Source organism: Vanacampus margaritifer, chromosome 1 (genome assembly GCF_051991255.1).
Source record: "Vanacampus margaritifer isolate UIUO_Vmar chromosome 1, RoL_Vmar_1.0, whole genome shotgun sequence".
In the NCBI taxonomy this organism is placed as follows: Eukaryota; Metazoa; Chordata; class Actinopteri; order Syngnathiformes; family Syngnathidae; genus Vanacampus; species Vanacampus margaritifer.
Window position 1 is genome coordinate 62,141,763 of NC_135432.1, and position 19,536 is coordinate 62,161,298.

Here is a 19,536-nt window from a genome sequence, read left to right on the forward strand (position 1 = left end):
TGGGTAATATTGCAAGAGTAAATGTCCTAATTCTCCAAGAATGCAGTTCTCATACAAGCATTAATCATTTAACAGGACATAAAACTACAAGAAAAAACGTTTCTGTGAAAATACATCTTTATGTGACAAAATAGTGTTCTTATAAAAGAAAAAATGTTTAAAGTCACATTATGAGAGTAACATTTAACCTTGTGGTATTGCAAGAGTCAAGGCATAATTTCCCAAGAACAAGGTTTGATATTTTTGCAAGAAAAAGTTTGCAAATGATTTGACATTAACCAAAAAGTAATAATATTGCAATAAGTAATTGTGAAAATAAATGCGTAATATGAGAGAATATTGAAATGTACTGTGCTGGTTGATAAACCTCACCTTCCTGTGGGTCTGCAGGTACGGCCGGGTAAACTACGTCCTGGCCCGACGACTGGAGCTACTCACGGAGGTGGGGAGGTTTCAGGAGAGCTTGGGCGTCTCCGGTGATGTTTCCTACACCTGCGAGACGGCAGGACATTTCTACCTCTACCAGGTAAAGCAGCTGTTTTCTTTTTATGCTGTGGGAACAACATGTGACATGCGATTGCTTCTTTCTTACTGGTTCCATAGGAAGTTTTTTGGTTCCGGACAGTTTGGTACACAGCACAGTTTTGTGCATAATGTCACTGTTGTGGCACATTTTATCTACTTGATGATGTCAGTCCTCAAATAGTCCCATTGCATATACGGTGATTTGTTGGTGCTCTTCTTCTGACTGATGCCTTTTTATCAATTATCACAGTTATCTCAGTTGTTTTGTTATTTTAAAATGATACCACAAAAACATGCCGTTTGAACAGGGTGTGTAAACCTTCTAAATATCACTATTTATTTGACACTTTATTACCACGGGCTTGTTGCTGTGTTCTGGCTGAGACCACAAATAACCTCAGCAGAGCCAGCGAGAGCAACAGTGTCAGCCTTTCAATGTTTATTCCCGACACCTAATTATCACCGGACTCTTGATGCCTTCAACTGTGCAACTTTTTTTTTCAGATGCATTCTCTGCATGAGACAAGCTCTGAAATAGACACCCCCGGATATTGTTTTTTAATAATCCCCCCCTACATTATTCTCGTTACACTTTCCTCATTTTCAGCATATTATTTCAGCGCTCTCTTCAAGCTGTACTTGAAAACACAACACAGGGATGTGATTTTTCCGCTAATTCGCGGAATTCCACTTTTTTTTAACCCCCCCCCCCCCCCAAAAAAAAATTCAGATTATTATTATTTTTTTTTAGTAGTTCATTGTGTATGCACATGACTCCGACAGATAACATCTTCTGCTATAACAAAGACATTTGTGGTATGCTCTAATATGAGTTACTTTTCATTTGGTCATGATACAATTATTTGTTCATGAAATTTGAACTCTTCAACATTATTTATGTGTTAACTTAGTAATCACATTAGTTAGATATGATGATATTCTCAGTGATAGTTTTTAAAAGAATGTGACTGATTTTGATTTTGATTTTGAGTTGACTAAAACTGCCATTTTATATGGGATAGTTCAATATACAGTACATTGAAAATTTATGCTGTTGTTTTGTCTATTTCCTGGACCTAGCTGGGTGCCAGCGCCCCCCAGACCCCCGGCTAAATTTTCAGATAATTTCACTTTGGTCAAATCACATCCCTGACAACAGTTACCTTTACTTTCACGACTAGTGGTGGTCGGATGTTTATGCTCCCATCTAGTTGTGTAGTGGCTGAAGCTGTCAAGCTTTTTGCCTGTAACAGAACGCAAACAAATGTGATAGCTCGTATCTCACACTTGTCAGTCAAGTTACCTCTACATTACAATTGTATTTTTCCCGTACTTGTTTAATTAAAATTGTGTACGACTGAACCCTCGAGTCAACTTGGTAAAAGTCGTCGTTGAAGTTGCTTTCCACAGAGGGTGCCGGTATTTTTAGACTGCGGCTGCCTGCTGGTTAGTTGAAGCCGCTTTATTAGGTTCACAGCTGGAGCACCCCCCCCCCCAAGAGTGTGCCGATCTGCTCTCATTTGGCTTCAGAAAAAAAAAAGAAGAAGTTCAAGGCGAGTTGTCTGATGTAGCATTTAGAGTGGGCAGAGGCGTACGTTGAATTAAATTAAAGCATGTTAATTACATGTTGGTTGCTTTATTCATAATCTGTATATATGAAGACAACAATCATAAAACCTTCAATTCTGGCCGTAGCTATAACATCCATGTCCTCTGCAGGTGATCTCGCGATGGGAAGAGTACCTGAGCAAAGTGAAGCCCAAACAGGACGCGGAGGGGGACGTGGAGACCGTGGCGGCGCTCTTCCCCTTCCACAAGTACTTCTCCAACGCCCCCCAGCCCGTGTTCAAGGGCCGCTCCTACGAGGAGGACATGGACATCGCAGAGGGCTGCTTCCGACACATTAAGAAGATATTTACTCAGCTGGAGGTAAGAAGGTCACGCTCATAAACACACACACACACACACATACACATACATTCTGGAATGACAGTGTTATTTATAGAAGTACAATTACAGTGGCGCTCATTCATGTGACCACAACAACAAATAAGAGACGGGAATGTAATCAACAATCACGGTGGGGAGGCTCATTGACTGGACAGTAGTGTACAGTAAATCATCATAATATCATAAATTAACTATTTGTGGATATAGGATTTTATTCATAGTTCATGGAACATTATTTAGGGTACTTTACCTGTATCTAAAACTTGAAATAATACCTCCACCAACTATGTGTCACATTTTCACCAGCCAATAGGGCTGTAATTTATATACTCAGTTGCAGATGAGAGGATGAATGGGGAGGGCTTTATTTTGGAATATTAATAAAGAAGATTGCTGATATATTGCAGTTCATGTCAAGTGAAATGAAGTTTAACACAAAATAAAAATGACTATTAAGAAGGAACTGATGAAATTAAGGCAGACTGGGCAGAGCAAATTAGTCAAATACTCGTGCATGGAGGCATACAACGTTGAGGGGCGACCTCTTGTCGACATCTACTGGAATGCGAATGTAAGATCATGAATGCCGCACAGGAAGTTGTTTACATGTAGTAAGACTACACACTTCCCAGAGACTGCTTATGTGCTTTACTATGTACTGCTGTTTTGGTTAGCAACAGAGTTTAAAGAGGCTCAGCAGTTAACGTGATTGAACAGTAGCATCCATGAGCTGATATAGTTAGTGATAATACCGGTGTGAATTGAATCTCAAGAGTAAAAAATGCAAACGCATAAAAAATGGTTTGTTGATTTTTGTGTATGAATCAATTTAAATATAACAAAAAAAATATCACACTTAGTTTCTTATATAGTAGTATGTGTCAAATCTGTTTTGTCTAAAAGACATTATGTATCCACACCCAGTTAGTTCCAGTGAAGCAGAGGTCTCTCAAAGTGCTCGTTTCCCATATCGTTTTCCACTCTTCCCATTTTTTCTTAGCACATCGAGTATTCCTATCGAGATAACAATAACATATCAGATTTATGGGAGCAGTGAGGAGACCCTGCGAAAAAGCAATAAAGGCGTTATTGACTGGAGGTAATATCCCAACATGCCTGGTGACCTTGATTTATCCGGCCCGTCACCTCTACCCCCCCCCCCCCCCCACCACCACCACCAACCCTCCTCCTCTCCTCCCGCGGCCTCGCCCATGCAGCAGCAGCACGCCCACTCACGAGAGGAAGGCATCGCTGCTGAATTTGCGTATTTGTCTGCCATGTGCAAAAAAGTCTCAACGTCGAATGTGCTGAGACTTCCTGGTTCACGCTGAACCTCAAAAGATGACATGAATGCAGCATTTTTAGTAAGAAAAGATTGTTCACTTGTGATTCAAGCATTACCTGATTTCACCCTTCATCCATGTCATGGGGGTAAAAATTGGACCTCATAAATTGGAGGGTTTGATTGGTTTGATATTTGGACACATTAAATATGTATAACCCAACCATCCCCACCACATATATTGTTTTCCTTTTTTCTATTCAGGTTTAGTTTTCTTCTTCACTTACACAGATAATGTGATTTGTCTGGTGATAACCACACACTCACACCTTATCTCGGGCGAGCATCGCGATCGTATCACCTCGGTCATGTCAATCAGCGATAACAACTCCATCTGTACAACTTCATCATGACAAAGAGCACAGTGTGCCGAGGCTCTGGGGCAGAAGGATTTTTTGAACCAATCCGTGCTATTAAAAGTGCTGGAGTCTCAATGTCGAAGAGTCTCTTTCTTCTTTATGTTACCAACCCAATAGATATCAATGTCATTCATCATCTGGTACAGCAATCCTCTTATCCGTCATCCTTCTCGGCCATCTTCGATCATTTTGTCAGCATCACCTTCTGAAACGTGACGTTTGAAACTGCTGTCTTTGGTGGCCAATTTCTTTCAAGTCGCGACTGACCTTGTTGACCGGCCTTTCTGCTCCGCTAGGAGTTCAGGGCCTTTGAGCTGCTCAGGAGCGGACTGGACCGCACCAAATACCTGCTGGTGAAGGAAGCCAAAATCATCGCCATGACCTGCACGCACGCCGCCCTCAAGCGTCACGACCTGGTGGAACTGGGATTCAAGGTGAGGCTAACCCCCCGCCCCCTTCCGTGGTTATTCATTTTGATATCTCATGACTGTTTATTAAAGTGGCTAATTGTCCCCGTCAGTACGACAACATCCTGATGGAGGAAGCTGCTCAGATTCTGGAGATCGAGACCTTCATCCCACTTCTCTTGCAGGTATCCTTCTCTTTTGACTTTTAAGAACAGTGATTCTCAAAGTGTGGCCAGTAGTACAATTGTAAGCCTCGGTTGTAAAAAAAAAAAAGAAAAAGAAAATAGTGACAGGTCATGATGAATGCATTGACTCCTTGCCGGTTATTAATGTTCATCGCCACCTTGTACAACACGAGTGAGCAGAATGACTAGAAATAATCCATAGAGTAAAAAAAAAAAAAAAAGAAGGGCAATGGCACACAGGTATAGTATGTGTCATGACTAATGTGATCACTCCTCTCAGCAGTTGTTAACTCTTTGACTGCCAAAAACGTTAAATAACGTTTAGTAAAATCCTATGGAGGAGTGCCAAAGACGTTAAAAGACGTTTGTTTCAAAACAGAGGTGAAACTAACCATTTTCTATTGTGGATTACTGAAAAACGGAATAAGGTAGAAACAAACTTTTTTTTTCTGATGAAAGATGAGAGTCCAATCTTTTTTTGGTAGTATGTGTGTTTCCATAGTCCAAACACATAATTTTCTATGAACCTTGAAAGATCAGTCAGAATGCTTAAAATCGGCTGGCACCCACGGCATCCCTTTTCTGAAAACGTCTGGCAGTCAAAGAGTTAATGATAACGGCCATCTTGCACGGTGGAAAAAAAACAAGAGTAGAAAGAATATATAAATCTATAGTGTGAGTGTGCCCTAAATATTCTTCCAAGTGATGTCTTTATGGTCTGGACCACTGCCCGCCCCTCAAATGTAAGCTCAACCGTACGACGCCCATCATCAAGCCTCCCACCACCTGACTCTTGTTTTCATTACAGCCTGACTGATGGGCGCCAGGCGGAGTAATGACGCTTGTCTTTGGTAGTTGCGCCTAATTGTCCGCGATAGCTCTAATGTCTGTTTACAGATGAGATCATTAAGCACGTCAGCCCGCGCAACAACCACGCCAGAGCTCGTCGTCTCTTTAGATGTGCTTTGTTTTCTCTTCCTGAATGAGCGAGGGAGTCGTGCATTACTGCCAGGTGTACGTCAGAGAAGGATAAAATGATTCAATATAGTTTTACCCTTCTTATGCTACAAACCAACCAGCAACTTTGATGATAGAAGAGGTCGAAATTTTTTGTCAACGCTACCGGAGACCACATAGGACTGTTTTGTTTCGGCAAGCTCAAAATGAGTTACTGGTTGTCTTTGAAGCAGAGATAACAATAAAATTTAGCTTCATGGTGCTTTACACAATGTTTCAGTAGACTTATAGTCGGACGCGACAGTATATTTGTATTCAAGTTAATTTAGCAAACCATTATTGGTTATCGACATCGGCACTTTCTAAATTATTGGTTTATCGTATTGGTTGAAAATAGCTTTATCGTGCATCCCTAAATGATATACTGTGACTTTTTCCCCGTTGTGCAAAAGATAAGATACACCTTTTTTTTTTAATCCCACAGTGGAGAAATTCACAGCGTTACCATGCAAGTAATTAACTGATTGAAAAAAGAGGAGGATGAGCGTTTGCAGTGGATCAAAAAAATGTTTAAGACGTTCTCATAACATTAATTGTCAAAAGTATTAACACATAACCGGTTTGCTCTTCAAATTTGGTGGGGAATTTTTTTGTTGCTAAAAAGCCTTTTTAATTAAGCAATTAATTGTGATAAAAATTCTAAAATGTGATTAATCTGCTAAAAAATATATCGTTTGACAGCTCTAATTAATTATTATTTGTATACTTTTGAGTTTGGTGTTCTAGTGGTGACTTGTATTGAAAACATTCACGGTTCACAGTGTCTCTAAAGCAAACGAGACAGATGTTTAAATTTGGTGAACATATGCATGGATGGATAATTTGCTTCCTTCCTATTTCACCCAAAAGACACAATTTTCATGACCTAATTTGGTCCTGGCTCTCTTCTTCTCTGCTGAAGGAATACATTCTTGGAGTTGGGCTTCATATAATATGTTTTTATGTATTATAATTATTAAATAAATACCACCTCCAAACGTTTTCGCTATTCTATCCTCATCGACAGAACCCCGAAGATGGTTACAGCAGGCTGAAACGTTGGATCATGATCGGCGACCACCACCAGCTGCCGCCCGTCATCAAAAACATGGCCTTTCAAAAGTACTCCAACATGGAGCAGTCTCTCTTCACTCGCTTTGTGCGCCTCGGCGTGCCCACCATTGACCTGGACGCGCAGGGACGCGCTCGCGCTAGGTCAGCCGTCCACTGGGACTCTCTTCATTTTCTACTCTTGTCTCTTGATGTTAACATGAGTCCGCGTGACTTGGTCTTTCCAGTCTGTGTAATTTGTACAACTGGCGCTACAAGCACCTGGGGAACCTGCCGCACGTCCAGCAGCTGCCCGAGTTCCAGGTACCCAACCCTGGCTTGACCTTTGACTTCCAGCTCATAAATGTGGAGGACTTCAACAGCGTGGGCGAGTCGGAGCCAAATCCTTACTTCTACCAGGTCAGTAGCAATCGTCATTCACTGTTTTCCTCTCCCCTTTCTGATTTTAAATATATCATAATCATATATAATATATCAAATCACCTTTGTCAGTATTTCTTTTCCTGACATTGCGGAGGTACTTGACAGTATGTTTGTGCATGTAGGCAGGGTTCAAAGTAGCACTAGACGGTGTATCTATAATTTTGACTGCTAGTGTATTCATAAACAAAAGCCATTCCTCTAGTGCTACGCCAGCACACAGGCCACACCCACTCCATTTTCTGTGACAGTAGAAAAATGAAAATAAGATGAATTCTTTGTAATTCATGCATGGGAAAAAAAATGGAAAACCAGAAAGTAACAAATTGTATTTACCCCCCTCCCAAAAATCTGTAGTTATCCATAAAGTGTGTCGGGCACAAAATGCTACACTGTTGCTAAATCATGAGTCTCGGCGCCAACCGAGAAATTAAAATGTCCCATTTCCCCTAAATGCATCACATAAATGTCATCCGGTGGCCAGCGCAGGCTCGTGTTACCGGAACGTTGCGATTGTTCCAAAATGCAGACCATGTGCACTTCTCGAGGCTCCGGGTCACATGAACCTCCACTCCGTTTGACTGTTGCCATTTGCGCACTCCTCAAGGGAATCACCCGCGATCCCTGACTCACACAGGCGCAGGCACACAGCTGGGCCGACTGTTAGCCCTTTCAATTCAGTCAGTCAGTTCCCCAAAAAAGGAGCTCTCACTTTCAAAAAGGTTGGTGAACCTTGATCGAAAATCATAGGTGATAATGAAGTCATTAATCAACAGTGATTTGTTAACTAGAATTCACCGCATTGACATATTTGGATCTACTCTTATATCTCTTTTGCATCATCTTCCCCAGGTTTCAAGTGTCCATGGGCTTGTTTGGTCAAACTCATTCACTCCCAGCCATTTTCACTGAAGCAACCCGCTTAAATAAATTTAGTGCTTCATTCGTGATCACAGTTTGAGTTTGAGTCGATAACTCAAGTCCGGTTAGTGTGTAAGGTTTAGTCGATGCAGCCTCGTCGAACCTTAGCGGTGGGCAAGAACCATGGCAGTATAAAGCGTGTGAACGTGCGCCACTTGAAAGCAACGCGCTAACAAAGGCTGTCACACTTTCGGAGGTGTGGATGGGGAACTGTTGATGAGGCTGCACCAAGAATTAGCAAAGATGTGAGGCTGCAGTGCTGGCTTAATTGAAACGGAATGAATAATGCATACCGCTGGCCTCTCTTTGCCTTTTTTTCTTTTCTTTCCGGAACATTTGAAGGTCAGGGGGGAGCCTTGGACGGAGGAAGTTCATGCTCGGGAATTAGTTTAGTGGAAAATAACTGGGCTAAATAATGTCTGTGGGGTAAATAATGTCCGCTGTCTTTCCCTACGACCGACTGACTGACAGTGATTACTATTCAACGGTGAAAGAATGTGTGCATGGCGGGCGGCGACATGCGGCGACTACTACTACTTCTGGCGAGCTATCAAGCTTACAGCTAAAATGCCAAATTGCCATCCACAGATGCGTCTTTCAAATTCTCACCTGTCTCTCTCTTTCTGTGCAAAGAACCTGGCGGAGGCCGAGTACTCCGTGGCTCTGTTCATGTACATGCGTCTGTTGGGCTACCCGGCCGAGCGCGTCAGCATCCTCACCACCTACAACGGGCAGAAGCACCTGATCCGAGACGTCATCAACCAGCGCTGCGCCGGGAATCACTTCTTCGGACAGCCCAACAAGGTAAACATCACACTCGCATTCGGCAAGTGGGGGCGTGAGAGCCTGCGCCATGTTATGATAAAAAAGGGAAAAAGGCTTGGCAACAGCATCCCTCAGCATTCACATGACTGTCATCTCTTTCTCTTTGTCTTTTTGAATGTATTCTGTTGTGACAGCCAGTCAGCAATTGTGCTTGGTCATGCTAAATGTCCCGCAACGTTACAAGACTGTCATTGGGTGCGCTGCTGGCTTTAGTCAGTATGCGTGCCTCATGACAAGCTGATGGGGCAGGAGGTGGAGCGGCGACGGTGCAGGAGGGGGGTTTTGACAGGCTGGGAGATCTGCTGAGGAGAAGGAAAGATGGCCGCAGAAGGAGATGGACATTTAAAAGGTCACCCTGCCTGAGCTGTGGCTCCACCGTGTACCGACAATGTGTCATCGGGGCCGAAATGGAAAAAATGTCAGCGGTCAGCCCACGTTACTGGGGTGATTGAAATTAGGAAACGGATAGATTGAGATCCGATATAAGAGCTGCATCAAACGCAAGGTCTGACATGACCCTTTTTCGCTCCCGTCATGGAGCGCACGCAGTCAAAACTAACAGAGAAAGGTTCTGTCTGTCTGCCTGCCTGCATACTAATTGTTACCAGCCATCTTTTACTGGTCTGTGGAATTTCCCTGCAGCAAGCAGCTGATTAGTCATGCCAGTTTAATATCTACTACGTTGCATCCCACACGGGGTCTCTGGCAAAGTGCATTAACTCTCAGTTGAGTAAAAAACATCAACTAGAAGCTTCTTTTTTTTTCTTTACCTTCAGAAGCCTTGTTTGATTTTCAGTAAATGTCAATTTCTCTGAATTTTTATTTTTTTGCTCTTTACTGAATACATCAGTTTTTGTCATTAGTATAAAACATCCATTCATTTTAACCTTCAAATGTCAGTTTGTTTGCACAATGCACAATTAGTAACCCCCCCACCCCCCTCCTACCACCCCAAAAAGTTGTTGTTGTTTTTCCTGATATTGCCACTTATGTAGTAAAGTCTTACAGCCAGTAGAGGAAGCTTTCACTTCTTAAATTAAAATGTAATTAGTTAGCCATGAGACAAAAACAAGAAATATTACATGACAAATAATGATCTTGTTGAAAACATGTTTTGGAGCAAAATGATTTACCCAAATTGTATAATTCGATCTACTAAGTAATTTTTTTTATGTGGTTTTCGTGAGGTTCACAAGAGCCACAAGGTAGAAATTGATTTTTTTTTTTTTAACTGTAATAAATAAATGGACAATTTCCTAAAATTCCAACCTGTGAGAAGTCAAATTGGAATGGCAGGATTGTGTCGTTTGTAACCTACTTGGATGATGTGACTTGTAAGAGAACGCGCATGCCATCCCCCAACTGTAGCTGCAGTAGAACAGCGCATTGTTGCCTCTGGTGCTGCACCTGTTCCGCACAGCAACAAGAGACCTAAATAATACGGGTCCGCTATCACGTTAGCACTCTCGCTCCACTCATGCTGGCTTTAGCTTGTGGCGTCAACGTTGTGCTCGCTGTACTTGTGAGCCTTTTTGGTTTCTCCGTACTGTCCCATTGTCCCATTTGATCCCCTTTAACCACTCTGCCCTACTCAGGTGTTTAACTGAATAAACGTTAACTTTGAAGTGTCAGCATTCGGAAGCTTGTTAGCCTGTGAGCTAGCTAGTGGCTAGCACCTCTGGTCACACCGGTTGTTTGGTCAATTTGTTGGTTGGTTTTCTAGTAGGTTGGTAATTTGGTTGGTTGGTTGGCTACTGGTTAAGCTACTTAGTTATTTGGTTAGCTAATTACTTTTTTGGGCTAGCTGGTGGCTAACACCTGGTTACACTGGTTGTTTGGTTAGCTAGTTGCTTTGTTGGTTGGTTTGCTTGTAGGTTGGTAATTTAGTGAGTTCATTTCTTGGTTGGTTGGCTGGCTACTGAGTAAGCTACTTAGTTTGTTGGTTAGCTCCTTTTATTGATTTGTTATTTAGGTAGTACCTTTGTTGGTTGGTTTTGGTAGGTTTTCAGTTAATTAATACATTTTAATTTGTTTAGCCTACACCAAAACTTCAAAGTCAACTTCCGTAAAATTTTGATGGATGGCGCAGAGGCTAAATTTGTGGCTAAAAAATTATAATACTCATCTTCCCAATGTATCAGTATACAGTATGTGTGCTTTCATTCTCAAGATTTCAGATTGTTGTTGCGCAGCCTCCTTATATGTAAGATATCCAAGTATCCTCGGTGCATACTCTTCGGCGTGACGGGATTACCACCGTGTCAAAAAGAAATTGGCTGACTCGAGTCGCCCCTTTTTGCCACCACGTTTTTCACTGCTCCTGTATAAAAAAAAAAAAAAACACAGCAACTAATCTCTGATTCTGTAGCACCCCCGGCTCCCTCCTGAGTCTCAGGGGTCCAGGTAAGAGGCAAAGTGGCGGCAAATGCCCCCGTAAGCCGTCTTAGAGACGACGGTGTGTCATATGGTGATAACGCCCACACAAACGCAGACACCTTCTTGTATCTTCCGTGAAGGATTTTTTTTTTCCCCCTCAAGGTAAATCCCACCGCTGAGCTAAAATGTACTCTCATTTACTTTGCATAGGGAATCAGCTCAAGCGCTTTTATTAGGGCAGAGTACTCAGCAATAACGCGGCGCTACGGCGTGTGTGTTTACAGGTGACGACTGTCGACAGGTTCCAGGGTCAGCAGAACGACTACATCATCCTCTCGCTGGTCCGAACAAAAGCCGTGGGGCATCTCAGGTACACACAACTTTATGCTCAGCATCTGAAGACTTGTTTTGCTTTTCATTGTTATCAATTTTGATGAATTACCTCTTCAAAGTACAGAGAGAGGTAATGCTATGATGCTACATTAGTTTGTTTGTTGGTTGCTAAATTGGTTAGCTTTGAATAGTCATTTCCTTCTTTTGTTGGTTAAGTAATACCTTTGTTGGGTAGTTTGTGAGTTGGTTAGTTAGTTTGTTGGTTAGTTAATTACTTCCTTTGTTGGCTTGTTTGTGGTTGGTTGGTTGGTTGGTTAATTATCTAGTTCTGTCCTCGGTTGGTTAGGTCCTTTGTTAGTTGGTTCATTAGTTCCTTGGTTGGGTAGTTGGTTAGTTGTTGGTCTTGTTACACCCCCACCGTTGGTATACTTGTTTGCAAATTTACACTAAAAGTAATTTTGCGATTTCCACAAAGCTAAAGAACTAGGGGTGTAACGAAAACTGATTTGAATCGTTAATTGGTTTTCATTTAACCAGACCAAATAGATTTAAGATCTACCACCCTTCAATTCTATCACGCTCCATGTATCGAGATACATATCGAATTGTCTTTAATTGGAGAGATATAATGAACCACCCATTACATTTTTGATTGAAGCTCCAGATTTTGTTAGTTTTTTTTTCCCCGTTCAAGTCACTAGCCAAAAATCGAAATGGCGCTGTCGGTAATGTCTTTCCTTAAAGTACCTGAAAGCAACTTCTAAACTAATCAGCAAATCACAATGATAAGAAAACAACATTGGAAAACAAAATACAGCTTTGCAGCAGTTCATCCCCCCCCCCACTCACTTAGTTTAGCAAGCAGCACGTTTGGAGCCGACCGGCGAGAGAGGCTATTGTTCTCTGCTAATTGAGTCGAACGCGTACTCGAGACAAAAAAAAAACTCGCAAAGGTCCAACTTGTAACAATCATTAAGAGGAGCCGTCATTCTTTGTCCTCTCGTTTCATTTTGCATTGTTCACTTTTTCCTCTCTCTTGCGCGGCCGTCTTCCCTCCACAGACCCGCTCTCCCGTCACTCCTCAGCCGCCACAAGGTCTCGCGTTGTAGGAGCGGATAATTGCGAGTGAAGCCAACAATACTTGGCCGGCCTCAGGCTGGAGCACGCTGTCTACCTGCACGTTTTTCACCCACGCTCACATTGCACTGTCAGCAAAAAGAAGCAAGCGAGACAATAAGTCATCCTCTTTTTGCAGTTAAATACATGCCTCCCTCCACTCGCTGCCGCCGCTGCTGCTGCGGGGAAAACTCTTAAATCTCCATTCCCAATGTAAGCAAGGAAACAACAAAAAATGTGGAGGGCTGCAGGATAAACACACTTAGTTGGCTGAACTGGCTCTTCTTTCGAATCATTTGCTTGTTCTTGCCTCCCACTGGTTGTGACACCTTTATAATTTAACCCCCGCCTTGCTGGATGCTTGGCAGCTCGCTGCTGCATTGCGATTGCTGTTTTGGTAACTTTGTTCCTCTCTTGGTTTGCTGGCTCACAGGATCATGCCAAACGACTATTTCCACATTCTTGCCATGGCATGTTTTGTTTTTTTTTGGCCTCAACCCCGACATGCCGCTGTGCTGTTGAAAAATTCTCCACCCTGCTCCCCCCCCCCCAACAACTCTTTCCTCCTGGCAAACTGCTGCCGTGACAACCAAAGGAGGTACAGCCGACCATATGACAAGCCAACCCTTTGCTTTCGTGGGGGGCGGGGGGCGGGGGGGCATTCCGGCACACAGACGCACACAATTTGACAGGGATGCAGACACACTCTGACTTGGACACACACACACACACACACAGAGTGCCCTGGCGTGTCACACAGCGCTGCCCAGGTGGGCGTCTCTTGGTCCGTGCCATGTCCACGGGCTACCGTGCGTCCCGATTGGCTCGTCTGCTCTCATCTCTCGGTCCTCATTGGTCCAGGCTGTTGTACTTTGTCTCCGTGGAGTTTTGTCGGTCCCCCTCATTTGGCTTCACATGAACTGCATCTTCAACTCACCAAGCGCCCGGAAGACATTAATCCTCTTAATCAGATGGACATATTGCACATTTTGTTTACAAAAACATGACAGCCTGCCAGACTCCTCTCCATCAAAGCCCTAGAATAACCGCTAGAGCTTCCAAATGTTCAGACATCCTACAAGCACTAAATGAGATTGTTAATGGGCCTCATTTAAGTTGCTCCATTAAGCTCCCCCAATGCCTAAAAATGACTAAAATGTCACTCACAAGGGCCTAAAGGCACCGTAATCCTCATTTAGAAGAGCCGCAAGCAACTTGCTATACATTTCGACATGCCCGAAAACTCAAGCAATTTTTTATAAGCATCTCTGTCCTGATGAAAATCGATGTACGGTATTTGTACCAGTTCTCAGCAATTAACACAAAATTCAGTGGATGGAAAAAGTCACGGGGACAGGAAGTTTGTAGTTTTGAAGCGCCCGAGTCAGTACATTGAGACGTGATTGTCCTTATGTCAGTATGTAAAAAAATCGAGTATCGTATATACAGTAAACACAAAATCCAAAATATCAAAGCAACAATGTTGCATTTTCATTAACCAACGTGGAGAAAAATGCCAAATCTGTACTGAAATTTGGATGGATTCTTCTTTGCGTCACCGCTCACCAGATTTTGTGGAAAAGTTTATGTCGTTTTTAGTTAATTCCGCTGATGGAAACATCAAATTCATTCATGTTAATTATCTCCGTAAATTTTTATAGGCAGCCCAGTCATGTTTATGTGCTAATATAATAACTGTACGAATATTCCCAAATGTTGCAAATCTCACAAGATTTCAAGTTGCATATTCTTCCATTGGACACTGGAAGATCTGCAGGCTCGACATGTGCCTTGTGATCCCCTCCCAAGAATTCCTTTCCTCGCGCCTTTTAGTTCAAGACGGCAGGAAAAGGTGTCACGCCGCCCACTCTGATAAGACGGCTCGTCAAGCGGGCCTTTCGCAGCCGCTGCGGCTTCCCGCATTGAAATAATGAGATGCATTCCTCCGTCTGCGCGGACGGCAACAGTCGCTTTGCCTCATTCGCACTCCTGTGCTCTTCTCAGGGACGTGAGACGATTGGTGGTGGCCATGTCGCGAGCGCGGCTGGGCCTGTACATCTTCGCCCGGGTGGCGCTGTTCCAGAACTGCTTTGAGCTGACGCCCGCCTTCAACCAGCTGACAGAGCGCCCCCTGCAGCTGCACATCCGGCCGCACGAGTACTACAGCCAGGAGCAGCCGGTACGTCGGATGGAAATGATGGAAATGATTTGTTTTTTTTTCAGTGTATTTAACTCTTTGACTGCCAAAAACGTTAAATAACGTTTAGTAAAATCCTACGGAGGAGTGCCAAAGACGTTAAAAGACGTTTTTTTCAAAACAGAGGTGAAACTAACCATTTTCTATTGTTGATTACTCAAAAACAGAATAAGGTAGAAACAAACTTTTTTTTCTGATGAAAGATGAGAGTCCAATCTTTCATTTGGTAGTATGTGTGTTTCCATAGTCCAAACACATAATTTTCTATGGACCTTGAAAGATCAGTCAAAATGCTTAAAATCGGCTGGCACTGGGAACAACCCGTTTCTGAAAACGTCTGGCAGTCAAAGAGTTAAGTTATGTGCGCTTAGCGAGTGGCAACGCAAGATGGCCGCCGGTGGCTTCACTTCTCGCTTATGTAGCCTCGCCTCTATATGCTAATTCAGTCAGTCTTCCCGGTGCGTTCTTTTAAGTCTTACTTCTAACTCCCCCGCTCAGTTCACAGCATTCAGCGCGCTTAGGAAAGTCGGGACCCGGGCTATAATTAACCCTCATTCTACCCCGCCGAAGGTCAGACGGCAAACCCCGACGAGCTCCCGAAAGCCCATCGCACCGGTCGTCTGTTTCAACATGTCTGGCCCGCTAGCGTGTGTTGGTGTGCGTGTCCAAAATGCGCTCGGGGCCCCTGACACTTCCTGTGACTGGAGAGTGTTGGCTGCCCCCCCCCCCCCCCCCCTCCCGGGAGGGACGTCTCTTTTGGGCGCACACATGCGGCCCCCGCTTAAGCGCTCAGTCTTGCCCCCACCCAACCTCACCACACGCAAATTAGAAGTCTCGTGTTGTCTGCCGCACTGCAGCGAGCGGTCATAGGAAACAATTCAAGTCTTTGTGTAGACACACGCATGTTGTCACTGTCCTGTGAAGAGCATCCCGAGTAGATATAAAAAAAATGAATGCCTCCATTTTCCCCATTAGGAAAAAAAAGAAAACGGGTAACTGTGATTAGCTTGGTTCCTAGAAGCTATCGTTCACACATGCCATGAAAGAGTTGACCGTTGAGTCCATTGGAATCTCTTTGCTTTACGGGGGGGAAAATAAACACCTCCCTCAAATAGACGCCTGTTTCCACACTAGTAAAAGAATGAAAAACAAGTAGATCTCTTCATAGATGCATTTGCTCACATGCTTATCGAGAGTCAACTGTTGAGTGAATTGGAACCCCTTTGATAATGAAGAAAATAAATGCCTCCCTTAAATAGGCCCTTTTCCCCCATCAGGAAAAAAAGTAGCTAATTATCTCGGTTCATAGATGATATTGCCTACAACCAGACATTTAAAAGTTATCCGTTGAGGCCATTTGGACTCGGTTTCTAACCCCCCAAAAAATGCCTCTCTCAAATAAACACATTCCTCTTTTTAAACTTAGGAAAAGAGAATTGTTGAAACTAACAGCACAGTAAGTTCGTAAACATTCTTGCTCACACACGATCACTCAAGTAAACTAAGATGCCAATGAAAAAAATGAACGCCTCCCTCAATCAGGCGCCTCAATTTTACCCCAGATAAAAACAGCAACTAATTATATGCTATTATTTACTCGAGAACATTAAAAAGTTAACTGATGAGATCATCTAAAACAAAAAAATTCTAATCATTACAAATAAATGCCTCCCTCAGATAACGGCATTCTCCATTTCTTTTTTTTTTTTTCTTTTTTTTTCTCTCCACTGTGTCGCTGCTTAACTGTTGACGGGTTTTGACGTTTTCAGAGAGATGCATCGGACCGGCCGGACCAGGTGGTCCAAAACATGCCTGAGATGACCAACCTGGTGTACAACATGTACATGCACATGATGCAGACCTCGCACAAGTACCGGCAGGTAACAAACGCCACTTAGGAGTTGATGCCGCGCTTTGTTTGGCGCCTGAATTTGTTGGATAATACAAGAATGAATTTTTGGTGTTTTCCAAAATAAAATGGAACCTTTAAAGGACCAAAAGAAATATTCCCCTATTGGAGTGCGCTGACTTTACTCAACATAAGACAAAACGCTCGCTCGCTGAGCTGAGGTGTCGTTTGATTCCAAATCCAAAATCAATCCCCCCACCCCCTTTTTTTTTTTTAGTCTGATTTCATTCTTGAAACAAGCCAGTGAAAAATCACACTAACTCTGAATGCATGCGGAACGAAGGTCATGTGTGAAATCACACATTGCAGTTGGTTTATTTTTTTATGTTTTGCGTGACTTTAGAGGCTTTTTTTTTAAACAAACACCCTTTGTCAGACCCCACCTTCTTTTGGAATGTGTTGCAAAAAAAAAAAAAGCATGACGTTTGCTGAACATGAGGTCTTGAGTCACATCATGCGTTATGATTTTTTTTTTTTGTGCGATCTAACAGGCTTTTTTTTTTTTTTTGTATGTGCAGTGCAATTGTATTCTGTATGGTCTACTATATTCTAGTGCGATTTAGACAATTACAGTACATCCTTTGGGCAAAGCGACTTTATACAGGTTATCTCGATGCGCTTCCACATCATTCAAAGTACAAACATTTAAAACCATTTAGTACTCAAGCTGTTGAAATTTCAGCTGTCGCTCTCCCTCTACAGCAGCAGCAGCAGCAATTAGCCAAGCCTCCAACGCAGGCCAAGTCAGCTGAGAACTCGGCAGCCGACAAGAAGGAGGAAGAGGCGGCGGCCCCGGAGCAAAGCCCCATGGAGACTGAGAGCCAAGATGGCGGAGAGGAGGTCACGGGGGCAGAGGGCGACAACGTCAAGCGAGGGTCTGATGCGGACGCCGGTGAGCGGGAAGGAAAGCAGGAAGCGGCCAAGATGCCCGAGCACCCCGGACGGGACAGCGACAGCGATGAGGAGAATGAGGAGCAGCAAAAGGGTGGAGACAAGCAAGAACAATAATGGAGGACGCTCATTTAGGACTGACTACTTGAGAGTGGAAGTTATTTACTACTATGATTAAACGCCCCTTTTTTGTTTTGTTTTTTAAAGTCATTTTTTGATAAATAAATGAGTATGAATGCTTAATGTTTTTTATTTATTCATTGGGCCCGTTATTAGGGACACCCGCACAATCACGATATCAGAAGTTTGGCCAGTACAACCAAAAATGCAGTTTAGTCGTATTTAACTTTAAGGTTAATTACATTTGCAGATGTTTGTTTTTGGAAGAAAAAAAATTTGCTACATTTTTTTAAGGTACACTTTGAATTGAATTGATTAAACATTTTTCCAGTTTTAGGTGCAGTGTAATTAGTAGTTTAGACTGCGTAATGTTTATGCATTATGCGTTTTCATAAAATGATGACATCTTGTATTTTCCACAATATTTAACTTTTTATAAATCAACTTCCTAATTTTGTGCTTCTTTTTTTGATTATCTTTTTTTCCCCCTAATATTTAGTCTAGAGGCTACATGAACTATTTTGACGTCCTCAGAAAATTCCAACACCTTTATTATACTTTTCACTATTTTTACTTCAATTTTTTATGAATGATTTTTCTTAATTTCATTTTTGTAGTTGAATAAAAGTTTAATTTTAAGTTATATATTCATAATAATCACATTGTTGGTGGGGATGGGGGTGTGAAATTACTTTTCTCTTGTTATGTTACATAAAAGAATAATTCAACTTTTAACACAGAACAGCTTACCTTTTTTTTCTTCTTTTTTTTTTGTAAAATACAATTTAGACTTTTACGTTGACATAAAATTATTTCTCATTTTAAGTGTAATTACTTTATTTAGTTTTGCTATTTTCCACGACAGCATTTAAGAATGGAAAATGCTTATTGGAAAACCGCTCAACTACAACTTTTTTTTTTTCCTTTCATGGAGAAAAAAAATTGGTCAAACCCATGACTGCAGTCCTAATGTGTAGTCACATGCACAAGGGCCTTGTGTAACATCCTCCTCCTGGCCTTTTACTAGGACTTGTTGCGTCTTTGCCCTCCTGGCACTAACTAACCACCTCGACATCGGGCTCAATTATTTCATTAGATTCTGCGGGACGCGAGTGGCGACGGAACCCGCAAGCAGAAGACGAATCTGCTGCTGCTTCGGCTAGAAGGTGAACATGTCTTATCTTGTCCCGCGTCAGGTATTGATTGGGTTCATTGCTACTTTTTTTTTTCTTGCAAAGCGCTCGTCCCGCGTCAGGTATTGATTGGGTTCATTGCTACTTTTTTTTTTTTTTTTTGCAAAGCGCTCGCCTCCGAACGACGTTTGTGGCGAAAGTGCTGCAGCAAGTGTTGAGGTTTGACTGATTACAAGGAGGATTTAATTACGTTTGACAGGATGGCTTAGAAAAAGAGAAGTTGCTTAAAGATGTCAAATATGCAGAAAATGTTTGTGATTTTACCTTAAAGTAACTTAACTGAAAATAACTTTGGAGTTAGTTGAGTTGCATTTGCAATGATATGGACGGTATTTTGTCTATCTTTAATGGCGGCTAAGTAGATCAAAGATTAAAGTAAAGATTTATATCTACTGTACGT

At 42.5% G+C, this 19,536-nt stretch overlaps 1 protein-coding gene across 2 annotated transcripts in view; it reads left to right on the plus strand.

Annotated features, from left to right (window-relative positions):
• aqr (aquarius intron-binding spliceosomal factor) overlaps nucleotides 1–18,066 on the plus strand; it is a 44,995-nt gene extending 26,929 nt beyond the window's left edge. The window contains exons 26-36 of one of the 2 annotated variants that reach the window (XM_077559939.1): nucleotides 391–526; nucleotides 2,245–2,454; nucleotides 4,473–4,610; nucleotides 4,697–4,768; nucleotides 6,792–6,979; nucleotides 7,063–7,234; nucleotides 8,810–8,980; nucleotides 11,662–11,747; nucleotides 14,831–15,005; nucleotides 16,793–16,903; nucleotides 17,635–18,066. In XM_077559939.1, the coding sequence (XP_077416065.1) occupies nucleotides 391–526; nucleotides 2,245–2,454; nucleotides 4,473–4,610; nucleotides 4,697–4,768; nucleotides 6,792–6,979; nucleotides 7,063–7,234; nucleotides 8,810–8,980; nucleotides 11,662–11,747; nucleotides 14,831–15,005; nucleotides 16,793–16,903; nucleotides 17,635–17,940 (1,765 nt within the window). In that variant the 3' untranslated portion in view covers nucleotides 17,941–18,066. The remainder of the gene's footprint in view (nucleotides 1–390; nucleotides 527–2,244; nucleotides 2,455–4,472; nucleotides 4,611–4,696; nucleotides 4,769–6,791; nucleotides 6,980–7,062; nucleotides 7,235–8,809; nucleotides 8,981–11,661; nucleotides 11,748–14,830; nucleotides 15,006–16,792; nucleotides 16,904–17,634) is intronic. The other variant, XM_077559940.1, reaches the window with a different exon arrangement.
• Nucleotides 18,067–19,536: the final 1,470 nt, after the last annotated feature.